The sequence below is a fragment of the Armigeres subalbatus genome, chromosome 1 (genome assembly GCF_024139115.2).
Source record: "Armigeres subalbatus isolate Guangzhou_Male chromosome 1, GZ_Asu_2, whole genome shotgun sequence".
NCBI lineage: Eukaryota > Metazoa > Arthropoda > Insecta > Diptera > Culicidae > Armigeres > Armigeres subalbatus.
In genome coordinates, this window is record NC_085139.1 from 196,391,684 (window position 1) to 196,418,263 (window position 26,580).

At 43.1% G+C, this 26,580-nt stretch overlaps 1 protein-coding gene across 1 annotated transcript in view; it reads left to right on the forward strand.

The window, feature by feature from the left end:
* The window catches only part of LOC134209636 (uncharacterized), a 164,224-nt gene extending 140,765 nt beyond the window's left edge, over window positions 1–23,459 (forward strand). The window contains exons 2-3 of the mRNA XM_062685630.1: window positions 3,674–3,952; window positions 21,095–23,459. Of these exons, the coding sequence (XP_062541614.1) occupies window positions 3,931–3,952; window positions 21,095–23,271 (2,199 nt within the window). The 5' untranslated portion in view covers window positions 3,674–3,930 and the 3' untranslated portion in view covers window positions 23,272–23,459. The remainder of the gene's footprint in view (window positions 1–3,673; window positions 3,953–21,094) is intronic.
* Window positions 23,460–26,580: the final 3,121 nt, after the last annotated feature.

Below are 26,580 nucleotides of genomic sequence, written 5' to 3' on the forward strand. Positions count from 1 at the left end.
TTGGATTGGTTTGGTTGGATTTGGATTGCATTTGGATTGGTTTGGATTGGTTTGGGTTTGGATTTGGTTGGATTGGTTTGGATTGGTTTGGGATTGGGATTTGGATTGGTTTGGTTGGTTTGGATTGGTTTTGGTTGGTTTGGATTGGTTTGGATTTGGTTTGGTTGGTTTGGTTTGGATTGGTTTGGTTGGTTTGGATTGGTTTGGTTGGTTTGGATTGGTTTGGTTGGTTTGGATTGGTTTGGATTGGTTTGGATTGGTTTGGATTGGTTTGGATTGGATTTGGATTGGTTTGGATTGGTTTGGATTGGTTTGGATTGGTTTGGATTGGTTTGGATTGGATTTGGATTGGTTGGATTAGATTTGGATTGGTTTGGATTGGTTTGGATTGGTTTGGATTGGTTTGGATTGGTTTGGTTGGTTTGGTTTGGTTGGTTTGGATTGGATTGGTTTGGTTTGGATTGGATTGGTTTGGTTGGTTTGGATTGGTTTGGATTGGTTTGGATTGGTTTGGATTGGTTTGGATTGGTTGGATTGGTTTGGATTGGTTTGGTTGGTTTGGATTGGTTTGGATTGGTTTGGATTGGTTTGGATTGGTTTGGATTGGTTTGGATTGGTTTGGATTGGTTTGGATTGGTTTGGATTGGTTTGGATTGGTTTGGATTGGTTTGGTTGGTTTGGATTGGTTTGGTTGGTTTGGATTGGTTTGGATTGGTTTGGATTGGTTTGGATTGGTTTGGATTGGTTTGGATTGGTTTGGATTGGATTTGGTTGGTTTGGATTGGTTTGGATTGGTTTGGGATTGGTTTGGATTGGTTTGGATTGGTTTGGATTGGTTTGGATTGGTTTGGATTGGTTTGGATTGGTTTGGTTGGTTTGGATTGGTTTGGATTGGTTTGGATTGGTTTGGTTGGTTTGGATTGGTTTGGATTGGTTTGATTGGATTGGTTTGGATTGGTTTGGATTGGTTTGGATTGGTTTGGATTGGTTTGGATTGGTTGGATTGGTTTGGTTGGTTGGATTGGTTTGGGTTGGATTTGGATTGGTTTGGATTGGTTGGATTGGTTTGGATTGGTTTGGTTTGATTTGGATTGGTTTGGTTGGTTTGGATTGGTTTTTGTTGGTTTGGATTGGTTTGGTTGGTTTGGTTGGTTCTGTTGGTTTGGATTGGTTTGGATTGGTTTGGATTGGTTTGGTTGGTTTGGATTGGTTTGGATTGGTTTGGATTGGTTTGGTTGGTTTGGTTGGTTTGGATTGGTTTGGTTGGTTTGGATGGGATTTGGATTGGTTTTGGATTGGTTTGGTTGGTTTGGATGGGTTTGGATTGGTTTGGATTGGTTTGGTTGGTTTGGATTGGTTTGGATTGGTTTGGATTGGTTTGGATTGGTTTGGATTGGTTTGGGATTGGTTTGGATTGGTTGGATTGGTTTGGATTGGTTTGGATTGGTTTGGATTGGTTTGGATTGGTTTGGATTGGTTTGATTGGTTTGGATTGGTTTGGATTGGTTTGGATTTGATTTGGATTGGGTTTGGATTGGGTTTGGATTGGATTTGGATTGGATTTGGATTGGATTTGGATTGGATTTGGATTGGATTTGGATTGGATTTGGATTGGATTTGGATTGGATTTGGATTGGATTTGGATTGGATTTAGATTGGATTTGGATTGGATTTGAATTAGATTTGGATTGGATTTGGATTGGATTTAAAGAGATACAAAGAGTTTATACAAAAGAAAATCCGATTTGTTTCAGTCAAAACGATAAGTTTTGTTATGCCCACCGTTTCGAACTTTTTCAAGGTCGAAAGTGTCTATAGTTTTTTGTTCTCATGTGTGCCGATATTCAGCACTTTTTCGAAAACGGCACACATGACAACGAAAAAACGATACACATGGACATTTGATTCCTATTCGATTTGGTTAGGTTAGGATTACGTTTGGAGTGATTTCTTGAAGAGCCTTCTATTTTAAATTTAAAGCAAAGTTGTCTTGGACAAAAATATAAGATCACTTCTCACCTGGTTTTTAAATGCCTAGAATGTCCAAAAGAGAGGCTCATCATGTTTACTTTCGCTTTGAATTACTCAAAAGCCATAATAATATTAACTTTGAATGTTTTAGCAAAGATCTAAAGGAAAAAGCATTGTACAGCGTGTTAAGGGGAAATTATCGCAACACATGCGATATTAATGTAATGGACATTCAACTTTTTCAAAAATCAAAAATCGACGATCAAAATCATTAACTTAATCATGAAAATATCATGATTGAATAAAACTTTTTTATAATGGTGGCATTGATTTTGTATTTAAGGACTGTCTGTAAATCATCTTTTTCGATTCTGCACGTTGAATTGTCGACAGCTCTCCCTTATTCCGAACTGCTCACAACTTTGTGAAATGTGTACAGATCTGTCATGAAGTAAACAGTGTCGGTGTCACCCGAATACGTGGAGGTCCGATACGAGCACTAATGTTTACCCGAGATTCAGAAAGGAAAGCAGCTGCCAGGGTCTGCTAACGCAGCAACATGGTCACGATTAATATTAGCCATCATTCAAAATTAAAATCACCTCGGAAGTCCTGGTTCGCTGCGGTAATACACGTAGCAAAACCGCAGCCCAGCCTACATCCACGGTAGTAATACATGGGCCCTGGTGCAGGTCAAACCCAGCAGAAGCACATTGCATTGAAGGTATCGTCATGATGGGACGGGCAGGAAACGCGGTGGCCATTTAATATGCAGTGTATCAAACGATGCTGATTCATTCCATTAAGGTTGTCATTATCACCGAGGCGAACGACACCGTCATTGTAATTTGCGGTCGGACGCAATGCTTGTTATGGGTAAACATTGTTCACCGAGGCGGCGAAGGTCGGTGCGTGGTTTGCCCGTCGTCAGCGGGAAGGATCGGGTCCCGGTACTGGGACAATAAACAGCAACGCCTCACCTCTGCGTGAGACGGTTTAGGCAGACTGCAGTTAACAGGAATTTATGGAAGTTCAATCGTTTTAACTGGAATAGTATTACCTACTATAGTTGATTGGTTGGCCTTGCATCAATTACCGAGAAATGATGCTTTGTAATACATAATCATAGGCTGTAAGCTTCGTTGGCAAATCCATTCCATTTTCAAAGAAAGTTGTTAAATGTAGGATCAGCTGTATGCACTGCGAATAATTATGTTTGAATTTGTAATGACTTTTGACTGAATGTTGAGTCGACTATTTCGATGTGACTTCCTCAGTTTAAATTCTAGACAAATTTACAAAGTTTCCGACAGAACTATTCAAGCCAAAAAATTAAAAACTCTTTACGATGCGATAAAGTTTCTGAACCGAAAAAGCTTCAAATGTCGAACAAAAATAAGAATTACACACAATTCGCATAATGGAATTTATGATTTTGTATAAAATCAAGCATTGTAGAAAATGTTTATTCTTATTTTTGTTTGCAATTACTAAAACATATTTTCAAAGATTTTATTGAAATACCCGATTATAAGCCTCCGCCTTCCGAGAGATCGCCCAAGAAAGCCCAGAACTTTAACATCCCGTTGCCCCCATAAATCCATGAAGAATCAACTTTATCACAGAAATTTCACCCCGATTGAATCAAACTTTGTGATAATGGTAGCACTTTTTCCCTTTATCTATTTCACTCACATTACAGAAAACGTCCATTGCGAACCGGTGGAGTGAAACTCGCCAGCAGTAGTGCTCGTTGACTGCAGTTCAGCAACGATTTGCCCCGTCTGGTGACGACCGGCCGGCAACACCAGCAGGACCGGTCATCACAATAGCTCCGTGCTGCTGCGGACGACGACGACTGTAGCATTCAGAGCAAAGCAGCCAAGCGAACGAGGGAAGAAACTTTTTAATGGAAACGCCAAGTGCAACTTTATCGTTCAACTATGTTTAATCGCCAAAATGATACAGTTCTGCTTAACAGGTAAGTTTATACTTTCTATCTGTAGGGGAATCGGAAACCGTTCTTAACAATAATGTAACACTTTTGCCAAGAAGCTGACCGGAACCAGCGTGTCCGGATTAGTCATGTGTGAACAATTAGCTCCTACGCTCTGTCTCGGAATAACTCACCGTTTTCCAATCTCCCCTATATTCGTCCCGCACTGACCGGCACTGCAGTCTGCAGTGTCGCTTCTCATCTCGGGGTAGGCACTTGCCATAGCAGAAAAAGTTTCCATCCACCCGGCGGACGTCCGTCCGGCGCTCGCTCGAATGTCCAGCGGCAGTCGGCTGGACTCGGAATGGGCACTGCTGCACATGAAATGATATCTCAATGTGACACTTGGATGTCTTTCTTTGCTTGCAAAAAAGTTTTTCGTTCTGCACACGCGGTTCGGTGTACGGTGTGGGGGCAGAGAGTGGCGTGCGAGTAGATTATTCGCTTCGAACAACGAGATTGAAAGCATGCGTGGTAGGGATTTGTCTTTCTACGGAATTGGTAGAAGTAAATGTATGATTAGGTGGACTTGGTTTCAAAAGTTCTAATATGATAAGTAAAAGTAGAAACTAGAAACCAAACTCCATCATGATAAAGTTAGTAGTTTCATGAAGATCGTAACTACATAATGCAAATTACTTCGAGGAATCAATCAACAACGGAATCATGTGTTGTTACTTTGGAACCATCTCCTGATCTTATTATCAAGACAATAAACCATATTCGTCTATACGTTAGAATGCGTTTTCGAACGAAAGTTATTGTGAATTCTCGTTTACATGAGCTCTGGCGGCAATCGGGACTAAAATAAACTTTCCTACAAGATTCATTTGTGACATATTTGGTCGGGGTTCTGCCAAACCGCACCAAGCGGCTTTTTGACTGACTTTTGTGCAGGCATTGCAATATCATCTGAGCACAGGAAATCATCTTTGCTTGTGCAAAGATATTATCCCTAATCAAAGAGCACTCTGGAAAGATATTATCATTTGAGCATTTGATGATGATCCCGATATCCCGCGCGGCTTAAATTTTCGAATTTATCCGTTTAAACGACAATGACGATTCTGAAAAGATCCATTATTTTTAATAATGCGCCATTTCAAAAACTAAAACAGCCAAATGAAATTCACCACTAAGGTGGCGTCTTCATCGATTTGGCTGTCGTCGACAAGAAATTTTCTGACTTTTGGTTTTGTTTCTGTTAGTCATTGGAAATGAAAACGATTTTTATCGAGTGAAACTTTGTGGAAACCGGTTGAAAGTCCCTGTAATGGTAGCACCATAGGAGCAGTGGTCCTCAAAACGGGTTTCTTCAGGGTCGTTTTTTACTTCAGTTCTCCCGGATAATCTTCCCTTAATATTTGGTGGCAAGGCGGACATACAGCAACAAAATGGCGGAAAACAAGATTTTCTTTACAACAAATATTTCAAATAACAGTTAGGGTTAAGAGGCCATACATATACTGAACTAATAATTAAAATAGATTGAACCGAAAACTTTTGATTCAAATTTTTATTTTATTTCTTTCTCTATCATGAGCTCACCGTTGCGGCCGATGCAGGAAACGTTGACATGCTTACAGGACAAAACGTCTCCTCCAAAGAAATTCGAAACTGCTACAGCTATTCTTCTTCTAAAGGTCTTCTTGGCCTATTCACATGGAATCACTTCTATTAATTCTCTATTGATTCGGCTAGAAAGCGTTCACATGTTGGTGTGGCCTATGGTGACGGAGGCCAAAGTTCCTGTGCGTTTTTCACATAGTGGCTAATCAAGCGAGCTTGCACCCCATAGAGGCCGGAAAGCCACAGATTTGTCAGATACCATTGCTCTTCATTCACACTACTTTCCGGTTAGCCACTTCTTACACTGCAGTCTACTGTTCACCACTTGCTCGCTTGATTCCAAAGTACGGTTTTATAATCACCGAGAAACTAGCGCGGTCAGAATCAACTTTGAAATACTTGATGCACTATTCCAATCGTTAGTTCCAATCGGATCATGATGATCCGTACTTTAGGAGTAGTTTAACTTTAGATGATACATTTTAATGGTATTTTAGACTGTGATTTTTTTATTATTATAGTTCTATCACACCTTTTTCGTTTTGGGGCAGCAGGGACCATGTCCAAGGGCTTGACGACCCCTCCCCAGCTGTCTGTGAGTCAGGGAGAACTGCCTAGAGCGTGGTGGGATTTAGCAGTGGGCTCTGCTAAAATCCCTCCCAAAAAACCATAAGTGCCCGTAAGCAGACTCTATCAAAGCGACTGTGTGCCGCTTCAAAAGCACAAGCCCAGGGAGTGCCATTGGCACATCAGGATTGATCCCAGTAAGATCCTGATTATGGTATACTGGTTGCATGTTATTGGTCTTGTTTTTGGATATTGAGATATTGTGAACGCGAGGGCTGGTAGTCTGGTTATTCTATTCTCTTAGTAAGGCCGGGTGACACCGACCTGAAACGGCGAATGGGCTAATGGCCAGGCTGTCTTCCGTCCCCTAAAACCGTGGCGGGCCTTGTAGCACGCGGTACAATCCTGTCGCTCAGCTGGCAGCTGAGTGGGAGTAAACTCAGATGCTTTTCCTGATTAGCGCTGATCTGGCTCTGAACACGAAAGTGTCAATCCTCGCATGGCCTTCCTGCATGCCGCAAGGTATGTATAGATAACCATGGGATCGCGAAGGCGACTACACCAGCAGGATTCGACAGCATCCGCAAGGGGGACCCAACAGCGATGAATTCTAACAACACAAAACACAAAACGCCGAGGGATGCAGGTGAGGCGAATGGTGGTAAGGAGAACCCTTTCACCAGACGTAGCGGCCTTGAAAGGTCTCCCCAAAGATCGCCGGGGGAAGGCGATGGAGAAGCCCGTGGAGGGTCTGAGGAGATGCCGGTTGAAGTAAAGATGGACGGCCCCACCCTGACCCGCGTCATCAAATCTGTGATGGCAAACCACGAAGAACGCGGTGGTCACACGATGGAGGTAGTCACGGAGGTATCCGACGTGATTATGTCGTTCCTAGACAACCGGGTTAAGTACAGCAAGGATCTGAAACTTGCTGTGCAGGCACTCTGTGCCCTAGTAGTTGAGGCCAAATCGGAGTGGAGGTCCCTACTAGAGGCCAGCAAGAGTGCGGAGAGAGAGCTCCGCAAACTTGTCAAGGAGCGGAAGCAGGCGGATAAGGACAAAGAGGAGGCAGAATCGAAAATTCGTCTCCTGTCCGAGGGCAAACGACTGGCGGAGAGCCAGGTCGAGGAACTCCGCAAAAGGATGGCTGTAACAGGGGCGACCCTGAAGCTGAGTAAGGTTACGCAGGAGGCGAACCTGAAAGCAGCTGTCGAGAAGTCCGCAGCCTGAAGCCAGAGAAAAGGAAGAAGGTCGAGCAGAAGAATGGCCATCCCAAGCCGGTGAACCCAGTGCCTCCACCATCGAGGACCACTGAAGCTCGCCGGGAGGAAGATCTACCGTGGAGGGAGGTCGTGAATCCCAAGAAGGCGAGAAGGCAACGGCAGCAGGCGGCAGAGAAAGCGGCAGGCGGAGCGATACGCGCCACTGTTAAGAAGGGTAGAGCCCAGAAGGAAGTCCTGGGCGATGGGGTTCAAGTAAGAGCCCTATGTCCAGTTTCGAACATCCAGTGCAAGGGGCTGGATGAAGTAACCGAGGCTAGAGACCTGGTCGACGCACTGAGAGATCAGTGCAATATCGAGATCCAGGAATCTACGGTTCGGTTACGCAAAAGCTTCATGAGGAATGCAGGTTGCCTCATTCCAAGTACCTCAGGCTGAGGCCAAAAAGGTAATGGATAAGGCTAAACTGAAAGTGGGTTGGTCGGTATGTCCGCTAAGTATAAGCCAACCGCTTCAGACCTGTTTCAGGTGTCTTGGCAACGGTCATAAGTCTTATGACTGTAAAGGACCTGATCGCAGTAAGCTATGCCGTAGGTGTGGAGCTGAAGGCCACCAAGCTCGCACCTGTCAGGCTGCACCAAGGTGTCTGATCTGTCCCCCGGGTACAGACAACAGACACCTCACCGGTGTCCAGGCTTGTCCGGCCTCTAGAAGGATCCAGATACGCAGGTAACACAGCTGAATCTGAACCACTGCAAGGCGGCTCAATTGCTGCTACAACAGTCGGTTACTGAGTGTAAAGCTGATGTAGCTTTGCTGTCCGATCCATACCGCATCCCTGCCGGTAATGGTAGTTGGATTGCGGATAAGTCTCAGATGGTGGCCATCTGGACTTGCGGGCGATATCCCATCCAGGAGATAGTATCATCACCTGATGATGAGGGTTTCGTTATAGCAAAGGTAAACGGTGTTTACTTTGTAGCTGCTACTGTCCTCCCAGGTGGAGTATAGTGCAGTTTACTAGGGTAGTAGATATTCTTGCTGCAAAACTAACTGGCTTAAAACCGTTAGTTGTAGCAGGCGACTTCAATGCGTGGGCAGTGGACTGGGGATCCCGGTACACAAACGCCAGAGGTCATACCCTGCTGGAGTCGCTAGCGGTATTGAACGTAGTCCTGCTGAATGAAGGCCAAGTGCCAACGTTCAGGGGACCGAACGGTGATTCATGCATCGATGTGACCTTCTGCAGCGCGGGATGGACGGTGGAGCCAGAATGGGAGGTTCATGAGGGGCATAACTCCAGCGATCATCAGGAAATTCGTTTTATGATCCGGTATACCCCGTAGCAACCACAAGGCGGATCGGCAAAGCCGATCTAGGATGGCGCACCTCGCAATTCAACCCAGAACTCTTGGAGGAATCACTACGATGGGAGATGCGAACAACGAGATTAAGTGGCGACGAGTTAATCGATGTACTAACCCGTGCATGCGATGTGACGATGCCTAGGAGGACCAAACCTCCCGGAAACCGGCAAACTGTGTACTGGTGGACTGACACAATTGCAGACCTTCGTAGAACCTGTCTTCGAGCAAAGAGAAGGCTGCGACGTGCCAGAACAGACGCTGATAAGGTCGAGAGACGCAGGGTGTTCCAGTCAGCGAGCAGAGCTCTGAACTACGAGATCAAATGTAGTAAGAGAGCCTGCTTCTAGCGGCTGTGCAGGATGGCAAACGACAATCCATGGGGAGATGCATACAGGATGGTGATGGCTAGGACCAATACCACGCCACCTGAGAAATCTCCGGGGATGTTGGCCAAAATAGTCGACGGGTTGTTTCCGAGGCATGAATCATCGAACAGGCCCGCTACTCCGTACGAGTCAGTTGACGTGGTACCGCTAGTGACTAACGAAGAGCTTATCGTAGCCGCAAGAAAACTTAAGCTCAATAAGGCGCCAGGCCCGGATGGTATTCCAAACCTGGCCCTTAAACACGCCATTCTTGCCAATCCAGATATGTTCAGGAGCTGCCTCCAGAGATGCATGGACGAAGGAAACTTCCCATATCGATGGAAACGGCAGAAATTGGTGCTATTACCGAAGCCTGGCAAACAGCCGGGGATCTTTTCGGCATACAGACCAATTTGTTTACTCGACACAGCTGGAAAGCTGCTAGAGAGGGTCATTCTGAATAGATTGTCGGCTTATACAGTGTGTGCTGGTGGCTTATCTAGCAACCAGTATGGCTTCCGTAAGGGCCGTTCTACCATCGAAGCAATTCGAGCGGTAACGGATACGGCCAAGATAGCGAGAGGTTTAAACAGAAGAGGTATTAGATACTGCGCGTTGATTACACTTGATGTAAAAACGCGTTTAACAATGCTAGCTGGGCAGCAATTGCTGACTCCCTGCACCGATTGAGAGTTCCGGATTACCTGTGCAGGATACTGAAAAGCTATTTTCAGAATAGGGTGCTGTTATACGACACTGATGCTGGTCAAAAGTCGATCGTAGTGTCCGCGGGTGTTCCACAGGGATCGATCCTCGGACCGGTTCTGTGGAATATTATGTACGATGGAGTATTACGCCTAAGTTTCCCGGCCGGTGTGAAAATAGAAAGCTTCGCGGATGACGTAATGCTGGAGGTAACAGGAGACACTCTCGACGAAGTCGAACTGAAGGCTTCATACGCGATTGGCAGAGTGGAGGAATGGCTCAACTCGAGGCGGTTGTCCCTTGCACATCACAAGACGGAAGTCGTGGTAGTGCATAACCGTCATGGGCTGCAACAGGTGAGGATAAGAGTAGGGACCTGCACAGTTAACTCCGTGAGGTCTCTCAAGCATCTGGGCGTGATGATCGATGATAAGCTCAATTTTACGAGCCACGTCGATTATGCATGTCAGCGGGCTTCATTGGCGATAAAATCTTTATCACGAATGATGTCCAACAGATCGGCGGTGCATAGTCAAGTGCGTAGGCTGATAGCTGGCGTAGCATTGTCTATCATCCGTTATGGCGTGCCGGCATGGGCCGTAGCACTAAAAGCCGAGTACAATGTAAAGAAATTGATCAGAGTACACCGGCTGATGTGTTTACGTGTCGCGAACGCATATCGCACCATATCATATGAGGCGGTGTGCGTTATAGCTGGAATTATGCCGATCGACACACTCTTAGAGGAGGATGTGGAGTGCTACAACGAAAGGGACTCAGTGCAAGTGCGACGTGTCAAGAGAGCAGCTTCGCTGCTCAAATGGCAAAGAGCATGGGACACCGCAGTCAAAGGTCGTTGGACCCACAGACTGATTCCAGTTGTGTCCAACTGGGTTGATAGGAAGCATGGTCAAGGCAACTTCCACCTAACACAGGTGTTGTCTGAACATGGCTGCTTTAAGAAATTCCTACACAGGTTTGGCTTCGAAGATTTTGCGGAGTGTCCTGAATGTGTAGGTGAGGTAGAATCGGCAGAGCATGTGATGTTCGCATGCCCGCGATTCGAGATAGAACGCAATGCCATGCTGCTTATTAGTGGTATGGATACAACCCCGGACAACCTCGTCGAGAGGATGTGCCGGGAGGAAGCTATATGGAATGCGGTGAACACAGCATCTCAACAGGTTATGTCGAAACTGCAGCGGTGGTGGCGTCTTGAACAAAACCAACGTGTGCAGTAAGGGCCCCTGTGATGCAGTGAACACTTTGCTCACCCCGACAACCAACATGTCGCGGGTGGGCTGCGGGGACCTCAATATGTAGATATAGAGGTCATTGCGGTTCACGCGCGGTGGTTGTTGTCGGGGTGCTCGTTTCCAACGTGAGATTATGATACGGACCGTTAGGTTACTATCATAGCTTGCGATCGACGGGTGGTGAGGTAGCCACCCTTGAAGTCGATGTTGTGTGTATTGATGTCAAGTGCGTTAGCATAGGCGTGAGCGTTCTCAATAGTCCCCCCCTGATGTATTGCTTAATTGCGGGCCGGGGGTACGGACTGGCGAAAGGGTTTTGGTTTTAGTGGATCGGGTAAGAGTTACATGACATACCCATCCCCACACTACCTGAGTACCTCCTCAGGTGTCTGGTTGCAGATTTCCGTTTACCCTTGCTCAAGAAAAAAAAAAAACGAAAACACCTTGTTCGTTTGTCATTTTAGATTGTAAGTTTTAATTTTATTAACTTTGGAAAGCTCTTTCACTTTCATTTAAAACACAAAACTAAAAACTTCGCGGACAGTATGTTGACGAACTATCTCGCGAACCGACACTCTATCTTCACTCCTCCGGATTTTTAATTATACAAGAGAGTTACCCTATTGGGAAATCCTTTTTTATATTCCCTCCTCCTTAATGTTATGTCAATCATGTGGCAATTTCCAGACGATGGTGATGGCGGCCAAGAAGATGATCATGATAGTAGTAGCGATGATGAATGCACGAACACTAACAGGAACCTTACACTATAAAATATTTTGGTTAATATCCTATACTAATTTACATGTTTCCTCCGACACTGGCTGCATGCTAAGCATTAACAATTTAATATACACTGGATTTTGTTTTTACGCGATTTACATTTTCTCAATTTTCCACTCATCCTAAATGTTTAACGTATCTTAATTATCATGTGATTTTTCTTTGATTTATTCTGGATTTTTTGAAACATGTTGCAAAGAGTTTGGTGGCAAATTGAAGTCACACGATCAAAAATACAAGCGAAAAAAAATCGTGTAAAAACAAAATCCTGTGTTGTTTCCGCACAATAATTAATAAAAATTACAAAGAAAATAAATGAATAAGCAATTGAATAAATAAAATATGGATGAATAAATAAGTAAAGAAATAATTAAATGCACAAAATAAGTAAATAAATAAATAAATAAATAAATAAATGAATAAATAAATAAATAAATAAATAAATATATTAATAAATAAATAAACTAAGGTCAGAGTAAACGAAACAAACAATATAAATAACAACTAAGAAGACACCAACAAAGGCTACTGAACACAAAATAAATATCACTCAAACACTATACATTAAGTGGAGACAGACATTTATTCAATATTCAGACATTTATGACAACACAGACATTTATAACAATTATTATTCGGGCTAAACCACTAACTGGCCTTTCCACCAAATATTCTATTGTGACCTGAAAATGAACGGTCACAAGTTGGGGATTGAAAAGTTCCATCATTGGAAAAATATTGGTTCTTTGCAGTACCATTATTTTACACAAGGGAAGGTTGATCCAAGATCCAAGTTTTTTCATCAAAGTCCAAAATTAATAGTTTGGCGATGACAGAAAGCTACCCATCAGCGCGTCACCCGAGCAGGAGCGACGACCTTGATAACAGAAAATGGTATGAACTAGCCTTACATAAAAGGTAAAATACTAAAAAATAACACCGTAAATAATATGTAAAATATTTTAAGCATAACATGCTAACATCACAAATTATTATTCGCTTGGTATTGAAATACCTAAGCATGTTATGTCTGAAGTATTTTACATATTAATTTTTAGTTCTATTTTTGGTATTTTACCTCTTATGCAAGGCTAACCAGAGCGCGCATCGCAGGGTGATGAGACAATAAATTTGTTCGAATGAAAGAAAATAACTAACAGCAACTAAGCTACCACGTCAATGCCACCGAAACAATCCATTTTTGCAATCAACCCTTTCTATCCAGGAAATGCTGATCCTGAGAAGAACCAGTTTCTGTCCCTAATGCGCTTTTCTACTGTAATAACTAAACTGGGAACCTTGCGTTGAAATTTCACTTCGGGTCCATCCACATAGTACGTCACGCCTCTAGAGGTTGGTTACAAAAAACGTGACGATGGGGGCATTGGCGTAACTACCTCCGATGCCTAGGGGGGGCTATAGCCCCTTTATATTTTTCTCGAAATTGACCCTCTTTTCAAAAATTCTCGAACATTTTAACACCTCATCAAATTATCAGCGGTAATGTGACAAATGCAGTCCAACCACCTAAGGCAATTGCGGATCAATCACACTCATTCATATTATTCTCTTTTCTCAAGCACGTGCACGTGTGCACGTGTGAGCACAACTCACAGTATATGTTTAATTGCGCTCGACTAGCGTCAGGCAGTGGATATATTTGCATACTTCATAAATATTCTATCTATCTCAAATGAAAAAAAATAGTGCAACTTTCCATGGATTCCGCCGAGAATCTTCCAAGAATTCTGATGAGAATCCTTTAGTGATCCTGACTGGAATTTTCCAGGGATGGGAATTTCTAGATATTTCGACAGGAATCCTTCAAGAATACCGATGGGAGCCTCCAGGGATCATGAAGGGAATCCACCAGGAATTTCGACGGGAATATTTCAGGAATTTGAAGGGGAATATTCCAGGGATTTCGTCGAAAACCCTCCAGGAACTTCGATATGATGGTTCCAGGTATTTCATGAGCAATGTTCCAGGGATGAAGACGCATATCGTCGAAGGATTCCGAAGCAATCCGTCGAAGGACTTCGAAGATTTGCTCGAGTTTATCCTTCATTTATTTCGAAAATAATCCTCCAGCGATCCCGAAGGGAATTCCCCAAGGATGTTGAAGAAAATCTTTGAAGGATTCCGATGCAAATCATCAAAGGATTTCGAAGCAAATCTTCGAATGGTTCAAAAAAAAAATTCGTTAAGGGACTCTGAACAAAATCTATGAGAAATTCTTAAGCAATCCGTCGATGTATTCTGAAACGAAACGTCGAATGATTCTGAAGCAATTCTTCGCGGGATTTCGAAGCTAATCGTCAGCCGGTTTCCTTATCGTCTAGAGACCAAAGCGCAGATCATTTGTCAAGGAATTCCTAAACCAATCTTAAAACGAATCTGGAGATATTCCGGAGCAAATCAACGAGAGATTCTAAAGCAAATCCTTCATGGAAGGGCATTTTTCACAGATTCCCAAGGGTATTGCTTAACAATACTGGAAAGAATCCAGTAGGAATTCTTCTGGATTATGATTGGAACACTTCGCTGACTCCGAATAGAATTATTTAGAGATTGAAGTGAGAATTCTTCTCGGATTCTGATGAGAATCCTTCTCAGATGCTGATGGGAATCTTTCTCTGAATTCAGAAATAAGCTAATTTTTCTTCCACTCATTGCATTAAGTATGATAGAGTGAATATGAGAGATAACTCTTTAGTATTTTCGGTAATTCATTATGCTATATGTTGAAAACTGATATCACTGCTAACTAACTTACCAAATCCTAGGGGGCTAATTTTTTTCTAGGGAGGGCTAAGCCCCCCCTAGCCCCCCCATATTTACGCCAATGGATGGGGGGGTTGAAAGTCGCCAATTTTTTTGCGCTACGTACTTTATGGATCTTCCTTTCGTGCTGTAATTGTCCGAACGGCCACTCGATGACTTTTCAGCAAGATGGCACCATTTGGAATACAATTTCAGCATCGTCACTGGTGGTGCGGGATCGCAACAGACGCCAATTTTTTGTAATCACCCTTTCTTCACTTAAAATGCCGGTTTGATGAGGTTGACTGTTCTGCAACAACCACGCCGACTACCACCACCAATGCGATGGTTTTCCAATGAAAATGCTACCAGCACCTTCGTGCTGCTGTGTCCGCTCCGTTCCGTCCGCTCTGCGTGAGAACTCGCTTGACTTTGGAGTCTGTGCTTGCGCTGCATGTACGGGATTGGTTGTTTTACTATTTCTAAACTGTTTACCAAATTTCACTAATAAATAATTGAAAATCTGTATTTAGAAAAAAGTACAATTAAGTGTTGACTCATCTATGATTGAATTGTCCAAAAATATTGGAAATCCATTGAGAAACAGAGGTATTAACGTTGAAAATCTATCATATTTCCGTGACGGTCTCGTATTTTCTCAAAGTGTACCCGAATATAGAAAAGACAGACGTAGTCCTATGTCAAAACGTATGAATGATATCGGTAGTAAAGTTAAAAGCTGGAATGGGGGACTATCGAAGTTGTATTTTTCTCGCAAACCGTAAGTTAAACCTAACTTCACTAGTAGTGCGTTAGTCTAATTAGGCCCTAATTAGACTAGCGCGCCACTATCACCCAACCATCGGATGGCAGATTTTGATACAGTTCTGCATAAGAACCTTACGGAAATTGTATAATAATTTGGCATATACAATTTCGTAAGATTTTAATACAATTTTTGAATTCAAATTATACAGATTTGTATTATTTTAATACAATATCTGTGTAAAAAGTTTGCAGAATTCTCGCTTAACTTTTCAAAAAGACCTAAGTAACATTTTTTTCATGAATTAATTTGAATACTGCAATCAATAGCTTTCATGTTGTTCTGTTGATTGCGCTATTCAAATTATTTCATGAAAAAAATGTTATTTAGGTCCTTTTGAAAAGTTAAGTGAGAATTGTATATGCCATGATTTTATACAATAATTGACACATTTGTTTCTTGGGTGTAACGAAGTTATGTTTAACGTACGGATTGCGAGAAAACCCCAGCTTCGATAGACCCCTATTCCGCTTTTCAACTTAATTGAGTATATTAAACGATCCTTTATAGAGCCAAAAATTCTGCATAAGAAAAGGTGGAAATGAGAGCAAATTGGACAGGAAATATCCTCAAAAAATTGCTATTTTGTGGAAAATCATCGAGAGGTGATTCTTGGCAGCAGCATCACACAAGTGACATGGTGTCGCGTGCATAATAAAAACCAAATTTTTGGTTGCGACAATTTTTTTTATTTCTGCCGCTAAATGGCTACGGACACTATCATGATGAATAAATGTTCTGCAGTAACCGCTGCCGACGGTCATCACTATTGCCGTTTGGATCGCTATCGAAAAGATCTTTGCTATTAAATGTTTTGTCCCTTTGAAGAAATTCCTCTCAAATCAGCTCTCTACCTGTGGTCCTGAGAAGAATCGATTCCCGTTTGATACGTCTTTACAACCACTAACACGCCCAAACCAGAATATTTAACTTGCTGCCGACAATGGGTACTTGGTTATTTACCTCAATTTCCATAACAATTTCACTTGAGTTCTGCTGACGCCGTCTACAGCGTTTCGATGATTCATCGCTGAATTGCTACCGACGCCACCCTTGTGAATAACTTTTCTACAATAGCCACACGCCGACGGTCGGATCTGAGACCGTTACTGACGCCATCGAACTTTCTGCAGCCACCATGAGATTATGCTTTATATTGTGAGGAAAATTCTTCTCTTCTCAATTTCACTTCTTTTTGTATATAAAAGTGTTCAGGAAGTTCCTCCAGGAATTCCTCCGGAAGTTCCTCCAGGAATTCCTCCGGAAGTTCCTCCAGGAATTCCTCCGGAAGTTCCTCCAGGAATTCCTCCGGAAGTTCCTCCAGGAATTCCTCTGGAAGTTCCTCCAGGAATTCCTCCGGAAGTTCGTCCAGGAATTCCTCCGGAAGTTCCTCCAGGAATTCCTCCGTAAGTTCCTCCAGGAATTCCTCCGGAAGTTCCTCCAGGAATTCCTCCGGAACTTCCTCCAGGAATTCCTCCGGAAGTTCCTCCAGGAATTCCTCCGGAAGTTCCTCCAGGAATTCCTCCGGAAGTTCCTCCAGGAATTCCTCCGGAAGTTCCTCCAGGAATTCCTCCGGAAGTTCCTCCAGGAATTCCTCCGGAAGTTCCTCCAGGAATTCCTCCGGAAGTTCCTCCAGGAATTCCTCCGGAAGTTCCTCCAGGAATTCCTCGGAAGTTCCTCCAGGAATTCCTCCGGAAGTTCCTCCAGGAATTCCTCCGAAGTTCCTCCAGGAATTCCTCCGGAAGTTCCTCCAGGAATTCCTCCGGAAGTTCCTCCAGGAATTCCTCCGGAAGTTCCTCCAGGAATTCCTCCGAAGTTCCTCCAGGAATTCCCCCGGAAGTTCCTCCAGGAATTCCTCCGGAAGTTCCTCCAGGAATTCCTCCGGAAGTTCCTCCAGGAATTCCCCGGAAGTTCCTCCAGGAATTCCCCGGAAGTTCCTTCAGGAATTCCCCGGAAGTTCCTCAAGGAATTCCCCGGAAGTTCCTCCCGGAATTCCCCGGAAGTTCCTCCAGGAATTCCTCCGGAAGTTCCTCCGGAATTCCTCCGAAGTTCCTCCATGCATTCCTCCGTAAGTTCCTCCAGGAATTCCTCCGGAAGTTCCTCCAGGAATTCCTCCGGAAGTTCCTCCAGGAATTCCTCCGGAAGTTCCTCCAGGAATTCCTCCGGAAGTTCCTCCAGGAATGCCTCCGGAAGTTCCTCCAGGAATTCCTCCGGAAGTTCCTCCAGGATTCCTCGGAAGTTCCGCCAGGCATTCCTCCGGAAGTTCCTCCAGGGATTCCTCCGGAAGTTCCTCCAGGAATTCCTCCGGAAGTTCCTCCAGGAATTCCTCCGGAAGTTTCTCCAGGAATTCCTCCGGAAGTTTCTCCAGGAATTCCTCCGGAAGTTCCTCCAGGAATTCCTCCGGAAGTTCCTCCAGGAATTCCTCCGGAAGTTCTTCCAGGAATTCCTTCGGAAGTTCTTCCAGGAATTCCTTCGGAAGTTCCTCCAGGAATTCCTCCGGAAGTTCCTCCAGGAATTCCTCTGGAAGTTCCTCCAGGAATTCCTCTGGAAGTTCCTCCAGGAATTCCTCTGGAAGTTCCTCCAGGAATTCCTCCGGAAGTTCCTCCAGGAATTCCTCCGGAAGTTCCTCCAGGAATTCCTCCGGAAGTTCCTCCAGGAATTCTTCCGGAAGTTCCTCCAGGAATTCCTCCGGAAGTTCCTCCAGGAATTCCTCTGGAAGTTCCTCCAGGAATTCCTCCGGAAGTTCCTCCAGGAATTCCTCCGGAAGTTCCTCCAGGAATTCCTCCGGAAGTTCCTCCAGGAATTCTTCCGGAAGTTCCTCCAGGAATTCCTCCGGAAGTTCCTCCAGGAATTCCTCCGGAAGTTCCTCCAGGAATTCCTCCGGAAATTCCTCCAGGAATTCCTCCGGAAGTTCCTTCAGGAATTCCTCAGGAAGTTCCTCCAGGAATTCCTCCGGAAGTTCCTCCAGGAATTCCTCCGGAAGTTCCTCCAGGAATTCCTCCGGAAGTTTCTCCAGGAATTCCTCCGGAAGTTCCTCCAGGAATTCCTCTGGAGGTTCCTCCAAAAGTTCCTCCAGGAATTCCTTCAGAAGTTCTTCCAGAAATTCCTCCGGGAATTCCTTCGGAAGCTCCTCCTGGAATTTCATAGGCAATGAAATTTTTCCTAAAATTAATGGCCCCTTTAAAATACCAATTGTTGAAATCAAAGGTATAAATCATATTCCTCCAAATAAAAATCTCTTTTGGGGATATGGGAAAAATTGAGAACCAAATACTCCTGTAACTACATATAATAAACGATGCTTCTAATTCATTCCAGTTTAGCAGTACATTCAAATATGCTATGTTAACTGTCGCAAACAAGAACTTCGATAGAGGAAAAAATGTGAAAACGATGGACGGCAGCCACTGCTCAACGAAGAGGATCTCATGGAAACGGATATACATATTGAAGAATCGCCCTCATTCAAATACAAGCCGCTAGATCAGTAAATTCCTTTGATAGCTTAGAAAAACGATCTAAACGCTTTGGTTTACATTCTGGGAATGGCCATTTCTAAATAATCATACGAAAAATGCCGTACGAAATTAAAGGGCAAGATGTTGAGTACTTGAACAATGAGGACTATTCATTTTCCAAACTAAAGGCTCAAACAAGAAGTTCATTTGGCTTGTTTGAAAAATTTATTATATTGTCCAGCAGTGTACCCAGACCATGCGGAAGTTGGCTGGGATCCCGAGCAGAAGAAAATAACTTAATAATACCGAAGTCTGTTATTGATTCTCTTCACTATGATTGACTTGCATAAAATGTGTATCATAAACTAATATGCAAAATATTTCAAGCATAACATATTTTGTTATTACAATATGAAAGGCATAACAAAAAAATCCGTTTGGTATTAAAATATCTGACCATGCTATACCTAAAGTATTTTGAATATTATTTTTGTTATTATTTTTTTGCCATGTCACCTTTTATTCATATCAAATGCATACGAACTGCTGTTTTCAGGATATTAGCTTCTGCTCAAGTTCTATAACAAAATGGTGTGGCCTTTGCCATATCACAAAGTATGCCATGGAAGAAGCAAAACACATAAAAATGATATGGAAATGCTAATATCATCTTCCAAATTTAGACGTACATGTTCATGATAGAAATAGAAAGTTAAAATTGATAGTTCCGTTAGGATACGGCAGGCATGAAGAATGTTTTTATAGTTGATTTGAAAGCGAGCGGAGGGCAATATTTGTGATGGCAGATATCGCACGACCTTCCTTCTGCCAAACTCCCGTATGAAGGGTGAGGGAAGAATATCAGTGAGGAAGCTGATATATCTCCACTGGCTTAAAAATGACATAAAAATGGCAAAATAGTACTTGAAAATGGCAAAAAACGATAACAAAACGATAGCAAAGATATTCAATTTGTGGAGGTTGGTACTCGGATTCTGATGGCTTTTCCGCAAACGTGACCTTTAAGTGGTTTTGTTGTGTAGTGGCTATCACGCCTATCTAGAGAGTAGGAGGTTGAGGGTACGAGTCTTTTTCGCAAATTTCATATCAATTTGTTCATTTCGAAACATGTGCAGGTTTCACTCACTTATGTCCGTAATGAGGGGTCGTAATGCCCAGCGCAATTTTTTCTAAGTAATTTCTGACGATGATCTTAGAGTTAATACACAGTTCTTACTCTGCTATGACCGCAGGTGGCCACCAGATGGCCTTCCGGCTAATGCGGAACGTCCGTAAAAATGATCATTTCGGGAAGTTCGTCCTAAAGCAGCACACTTTTTTCTAAGTAATTTCTGACGATGATCTTAGAGTTAATACACAGTTCTTACTCTGCTATGACCGCAGGTGACCCAGAGATGGCCTTTCGGATAATCCGGAACGACCTTTTCTCATTTCTGATGATTCATTACTAAAAATCAATATACCTGCGCGGTTTTCCACACAGACTCTCTAAGAAATATATAATTTAACTTTCCTGATGTTTGACAGTCTGTGAATTGTTGTTGCTGTTGATACACAATCGATTTTTTGGAGTGGTGTAAAAAATCGAATTCCAAAATATTCGGGGGGAATTGATCACTCTCCACGAACTTGCTTTGGTATAAGTAGAAAGATGCTCTCTGATTTTTTGAAATATTGTTCCTTTCAAATACGTAGATTTTACGATTTGCTGTGCTTATTCATGAACAAGTTTTGTTATGGGATTCGACAGCACATGCAGTCTTAAGATTTGGGGAGACTTGATGGAAGGCTGCATGGAATTAAAGATAAATTAAGATTTTTTTTCATCACGCCAGGGTTTTTAGAATTGTTAAAAGAAACATTGCGCCATTTATTGAGAAAATTGACTATTTTCACCGGTGTTCCGTTGGTTCCGGATCTTCCGGAGGACCAGCAGAACATCCATTGGACTTGAAAAATGTCCTCAATGAGAGTATATATCCCCTTTATTATTTTCCCGAAAAAATCACGTTGATATGTTGTACTTTTTACAACACGCAAGTTCTCGTGTTATGAAAGTTAAAGCGAGTTGCGGAAGGTTAATAAGCCCAAAGAAAATATGAGAAAAAATGTTATCTTTTGTATCCAAGATAATAAGAATATTCTAATATTGGATTGAACAAGGCGAATGGGGCCCAAACAAATTTTCAAAAATTTAACTTTTTTCTTCTTTTTCTTTTCGTTTCAGTGCTCCTACTTCTCGTCTCACCGGTGCTCAGTGTTGACTGGACGGCGAGCTGTCCGGCCAGCTGCATCTGCAAGTGGTCCAGTGGCAAGAAATCGGCCCTCTGCAACAACCTCACCATCTCATCGATTCCGTCGAACCTATCCACGGAGCTGCAGGTACTGGTGCTGAACGATAACAACATAGCGTACCTCAACCGGGAGGAGTTCACCGGCCTGGGCTTGGTCAACCTGCAGAAGATCCATCTGAAACATTCCCGCGTGAAGTACGTTCACCGGGAGGCGTTCACCAATCTGAAGATTCTGATCGAGGTGGACCTGAGTGAGAATGAGATCGAATCGCTGGACAAGCAAACGTTCGCCGGTAACAATCGGCTAAGGATAATCTATTTGTACAGTAATCCGCTGAAGCACTTGGTGCCGGATCAGTTTCCGGTGCTGCCGTACTTGAGGAACATCGATCTTCACAACTGTCAGCTGAATAGCATTGCCGAAACGGCGTTTTCAAATTTGGAGCTCTTAGAGTTTCTGGATTTGACGAAGAATCAACTGGAATTCTTGCCGCACTACGTGTTCAACCATATGAAGAACCTTAAGACGTTACTGCTGGAGGAGAATCCCTGGAACTGCGACTGCCATTTGCGGGACTTCCGAGGATGGTACATGAACAATTCATTAAACAGGAAGAGCTTACAGTGCCATCGGCCGTTCAGTTTGAAAGGGCTTGCGTGGGAATCGGTGGAAACGGACCAATTTGGGTGTGTTCCGCACGTGGAAGTGTTCCGAGATAATGCGGACGACATTGAGGATTTGGGAGCGAACATCACCTACCGCTGTATGGTGTTTGGCGATCCGGAGCCATCGGCGACGTGGGACCTCAACGGGAAGATTGTGGACCAGGAACTGGTGGAGACTGAGCGCGTGACGAGGATCGGCGAGCAAACGATAGTGTGGAGCAACCTGACGATACTGAACATCACCAGCAATGACTCGGGGTACTACACGTGCACCGCCAGCAATAAAATCGGGTTCGAAAGTAAGAACTTCAGTCTGATTCTGCCGGAGGTGGTGGAGCGAGTGATTATTAAAACACCGGAGACATTCTGGTACTTTGGATTGATACTGGGAATATTTGGCACGATATTTGGGTTGCTTTCGTTGTCGGTAGTGATTTGTCTGTGCAAGAGGAAGTTTCGAACGAGGCGGAGAAAGAAGAATATCAAAAGTAGTGTAAGTTTCAACGACCAAGAGAAGAAACTGCTCGATTTGAGTATAACGACCAACGAGCGACAAGAGTTCAGCGCGAGTGACGTGATGACGCCCTCGACGAAGACGGATTCCACGATAGCGATGGAACCGGTTCAGATAACCATCGAATCGATAGCAGCCAAACGGGAGGAATTTCCGTTGAATGTGGGAGTATTTCCGCCGCCACCGGAGTTCTGCTCCCAGATGGTCCCAAATCCTGCGTACGGAAATATCTTTATTTCCGTGTCGGTGACGCAGGATGCATTGGACAATCCCGATCTGAACATGTATCCCGACTTACTGAACATTCCAAATCGAGCAAAAGGTAAGCTGATTCCGGTGAATGTGTCTTCGTACGCAACGCTACCTCGAAAGAATCGGCCAGCGTTGACTGCGACATCCTCCAGCTGTAGTAGTCAGCCGCCCTCGCTAACGGCGGTTCCACCACCAACCATCCCCACGCAACATCCCACCGCGTCGACCAGTGGTGTGATAGCGCCGGTAGAAGCTCTCCAACTGCAGGACAGTATTGTCAATTACTCGAACATCGAAGAGTCATGCGAAATCACCAGCCTCAACAGCAATCCAGCTTCCATGTGCCAGGAGTGCAGCAAGTTGATCAACTCCGGCAAAATGAACGTCCGATTCAGTAAAGCAGAGCTGGTCAACAGGTGTGAGAACAGTTTCCCATGTTTGAAATACGACAACATGGGTCGAAGGTATACGGCAAGTGGCAACTCCACACTCTCCTTGCCCGAGGAGGACCATCAGGTTGTGCTGGAACAGGAAAGTATATTCATCAAGCAGGAAATTGAACCAATCAAGGAAATTCCCACACCTCCACTAGCGCCGGCGACACCCATTGGCCCGGGACCATCCGGACTGGGACCGGCCGCTGTGTTCGTGACAGGAAACGATTTTGTCTCGCTGTAGTGCCCCTCCCAAATCCAAGCGATAGTACAAACTTCAACATTCCCTCAGAGCCCATCCTCCCAATATGCGTACGCATGGATCCTAAGTTGACAATTGACGAAATCGGTGAAACAAAGACACAAAACAGACACATTCCGTAGATGGACTTTGCCTGAGAAGCGGCCGCCTGTTCTATAGATGCAGCAGACTAAAACATAAACGAAGAACCACAAAGTGTGATATAACGAACCTAATTACAATTAAGGTACCATAATCAATACGGTCTATACGAGCTATAGAAAAGAGAAAAGCATTTTTCCTCCTCTAGAAAGCAACTAGCTATATCAAACACACAGAAACATACACTAACCGAAGGCAGCGCTCGAATCTAGAGACCCATCAGTTACACGAAATCAATAGTCTGTCTTACTGAATCAATACCTGAAATGTTAATCAAATTAGTCAATCACAACAGGTCAGTAAACGCAATTCGATGAACGCTGGATACGACGAAGCCAAACATACACAAGCCTTCACATCTTCCATTAGAAGCCGATTGGATGCATAACTCTCATTGTACATATAGACTAACTTCAGTTGATCATTGTTTGATGAGATGAGTTTGAATTTACAGAGAAATTGTTTTGTCTGGATTGCCACAAACGAGAATCGGATTTGCGTAAATTGAATTGGATGATGATATTTATACACCGCATTTGATTTCAATGTCTCAAAGGATTTTAGTCTCCAATATATGCCCATTTTTGAAAAACGAATATTTTTCTGGGGTGGTCAAATTTTGAAGTTAAGTGGTCGAAACCGGTTTACTAACCCTACTGTTATTCCATATTGGTTGGTATGGAGTCTAGAGGGTAATCAACCCTAATAGTTCAATCATTCAATCACAGTTGATACTGTTTTTGATGTGCCTACAAAGTAACAATGGAACCACATCCAATCTTTTGTTGGGTTGAACCATCTACGAGTTATCTAATGGTAGGTATTTATGTCAGCAGAAGACGTGTTGTTTCCAACAGCGGATGAATTCAAGAATATGCCAAAGCCTGTGGAATTTTGGAACTTAGATAATGACTAATTGATTTGTCGCCTTTTTATCCATTCGGACGAGAACACAAACATGTTGAAGGTAGCACATAAAGCAAAGAGATTTAGGGTGTTCGAAATATAACCTGTCCTCGCCTTAAAGTTTCCCTCAAACACACGCGACACGACAGTCGCGACGCGATTCTATCGCTTGGGGACAGCGATTCTCTCGCCGTTGGTATGGAAGTGTTTACTAGAACGTTACCTGCAGTTGTCGCCGTCGCGACGATGAAATCGCTTAGATCTGGGGGATCCCTAATTGCAAATTGTTCTACAAAAGATAAACACTGGCGGTGCCAGAGTTCTGGTATAATGGGGCATCAGCAATTTTGGCATAATCGATTCATTCATAATTTAGTGTCAGCAGTATGAACTATCCAGCTTTCAGATCGGCAACGGCGGTTTGGGATTCTAGTAAAATCAATATTTTTTTCCTAAATGAGGATAAGGGAAAATCCAGAATAATCCACCTAGCGGTGATGGTGCCTTTCTCGTTTATTATAAAACAAGCAAATACTTAGGAAGAAGTCAAAATTGCACTTTAGGGAGATGGATTCAGTTATATCCACCAATTCACATTTATTTGCGTTCATTTAAATGCATTGCAGCAGTTTAAAAAAATCGATTTTAAAATTTGCTTTCGAAGGGGAGACCCTTGGGAAAAATAGGAAGAAAAACAGTTTTTTGAATAAGTCCGGAACGCAATGGCCGATTGGGCCATATTTCAAAAGCGAAAAATTAGGAACGATTCCGCGTCGAATGCAACCTGTTGCAAGCAATCCGGGTAAGGCTAAGTACAAAAAGGGTGTCTCACATTTTTTTGTACACACACATACATACATACATACATAAAGACATCACCTAAATTCGTCGTGCTGAGTCGATTGATGTATAACACTATGGGTCTCCGAGCCTTCTATCAAAAGTTCGGTTTGGAGTGATCCTATAACCTTTACGTATACTTAGTATACGCGAAAGGCAAAAAGGCCTTTTCGCCGATAAGTTTTTTTTCCAGCCAGTGTCAAAAAGCACAGTGACCGAAAGACCGAAAAAAAAACACCAATCAGCCGCCATTACCGAGCGTGGAAAGCTGTTTAAGGTTAAAGTAAGTCTATGACAGAAGTAAAACAAATCCCGGGTATGACTCTGGAATTAAAACTCCATACCAAGAAAACCCTAAAAAATATCGAGATTTCAGTTGATCAACTCCCATAATTCTTTGAATATCCTCAGGCGTTTATTGGAAGTTTACTCTGGAGTTCCTCCAGGAATTTATTTTTAAGAATATTCATCTAGGTGTGATTTCTTAAATTAGTGCAAAAGCTTATTCGGAAAGTCCCTTAAATTTTTGCTTCTGTAAAAACCTTTAAAAAATCAATAAGAAATACCTTCAGGAATTGATTTGGTGAGTTATCCAAAAATGTGTTCATGCTTCATTTTTCAGGAATCACCCGAAAGAAAAATCCAAAGTATTCCTAATTTCTGAAAGAATTTTTAAAAGATTTCGCTAAAGAACTTGTTCCAAATTGCCGTACTAAAAATTGTCTCCAATTCCAAACACTTGGATTCAAATTCCAAACACCACCACCTTGAAGGCACTTAAATGCTAAATTTCAACGGTATCTCATTGTTGTAGAAATATAATTTCCGAGCTGTACGCCTGCCGATAAAAATTGTTCATTTATGTAGGGTATAATATGGCATTGGCAGCGTGCGACTATTGTTGGCAACCTTAACAATATTTGTGTAATCCACCAAACATACACCATTCATTAACATAATTCCTTCTACAACTTCAAGTGGTGATATATCCATCCCAGGACAGAATCCCTGAATATAGAAAAATTCGGATTTTCTCGATTAACGATTTTTTTTTGAAATCCATAAAAACTCGGGATACCCGGGTCAAAAAAATCATTTTTACATCAGGTTTACTAACAAATTTACTTTTTCTGCTCAAGAATATTATTTGCTTTGAGCGCTCAACGCCTTGTCTTGTAAGGGCTCGTCAACCAGTGGTTTGCTGCGACACCTGAAGAACAAACACGACCACGGGCACATTATATTTCAAAAATCACAAAGAGCATGGACTGCTTTTGAAGCTAGTCGATACATCTTCGGCTACGCGAGTAGACCTTAAGGCCTAACTCCATAGATTTCTTGGAAAACGCAGAACATATGCTGAGATCAAATTTTATTCTAAGGACCACAGACAGCAAGTACCAT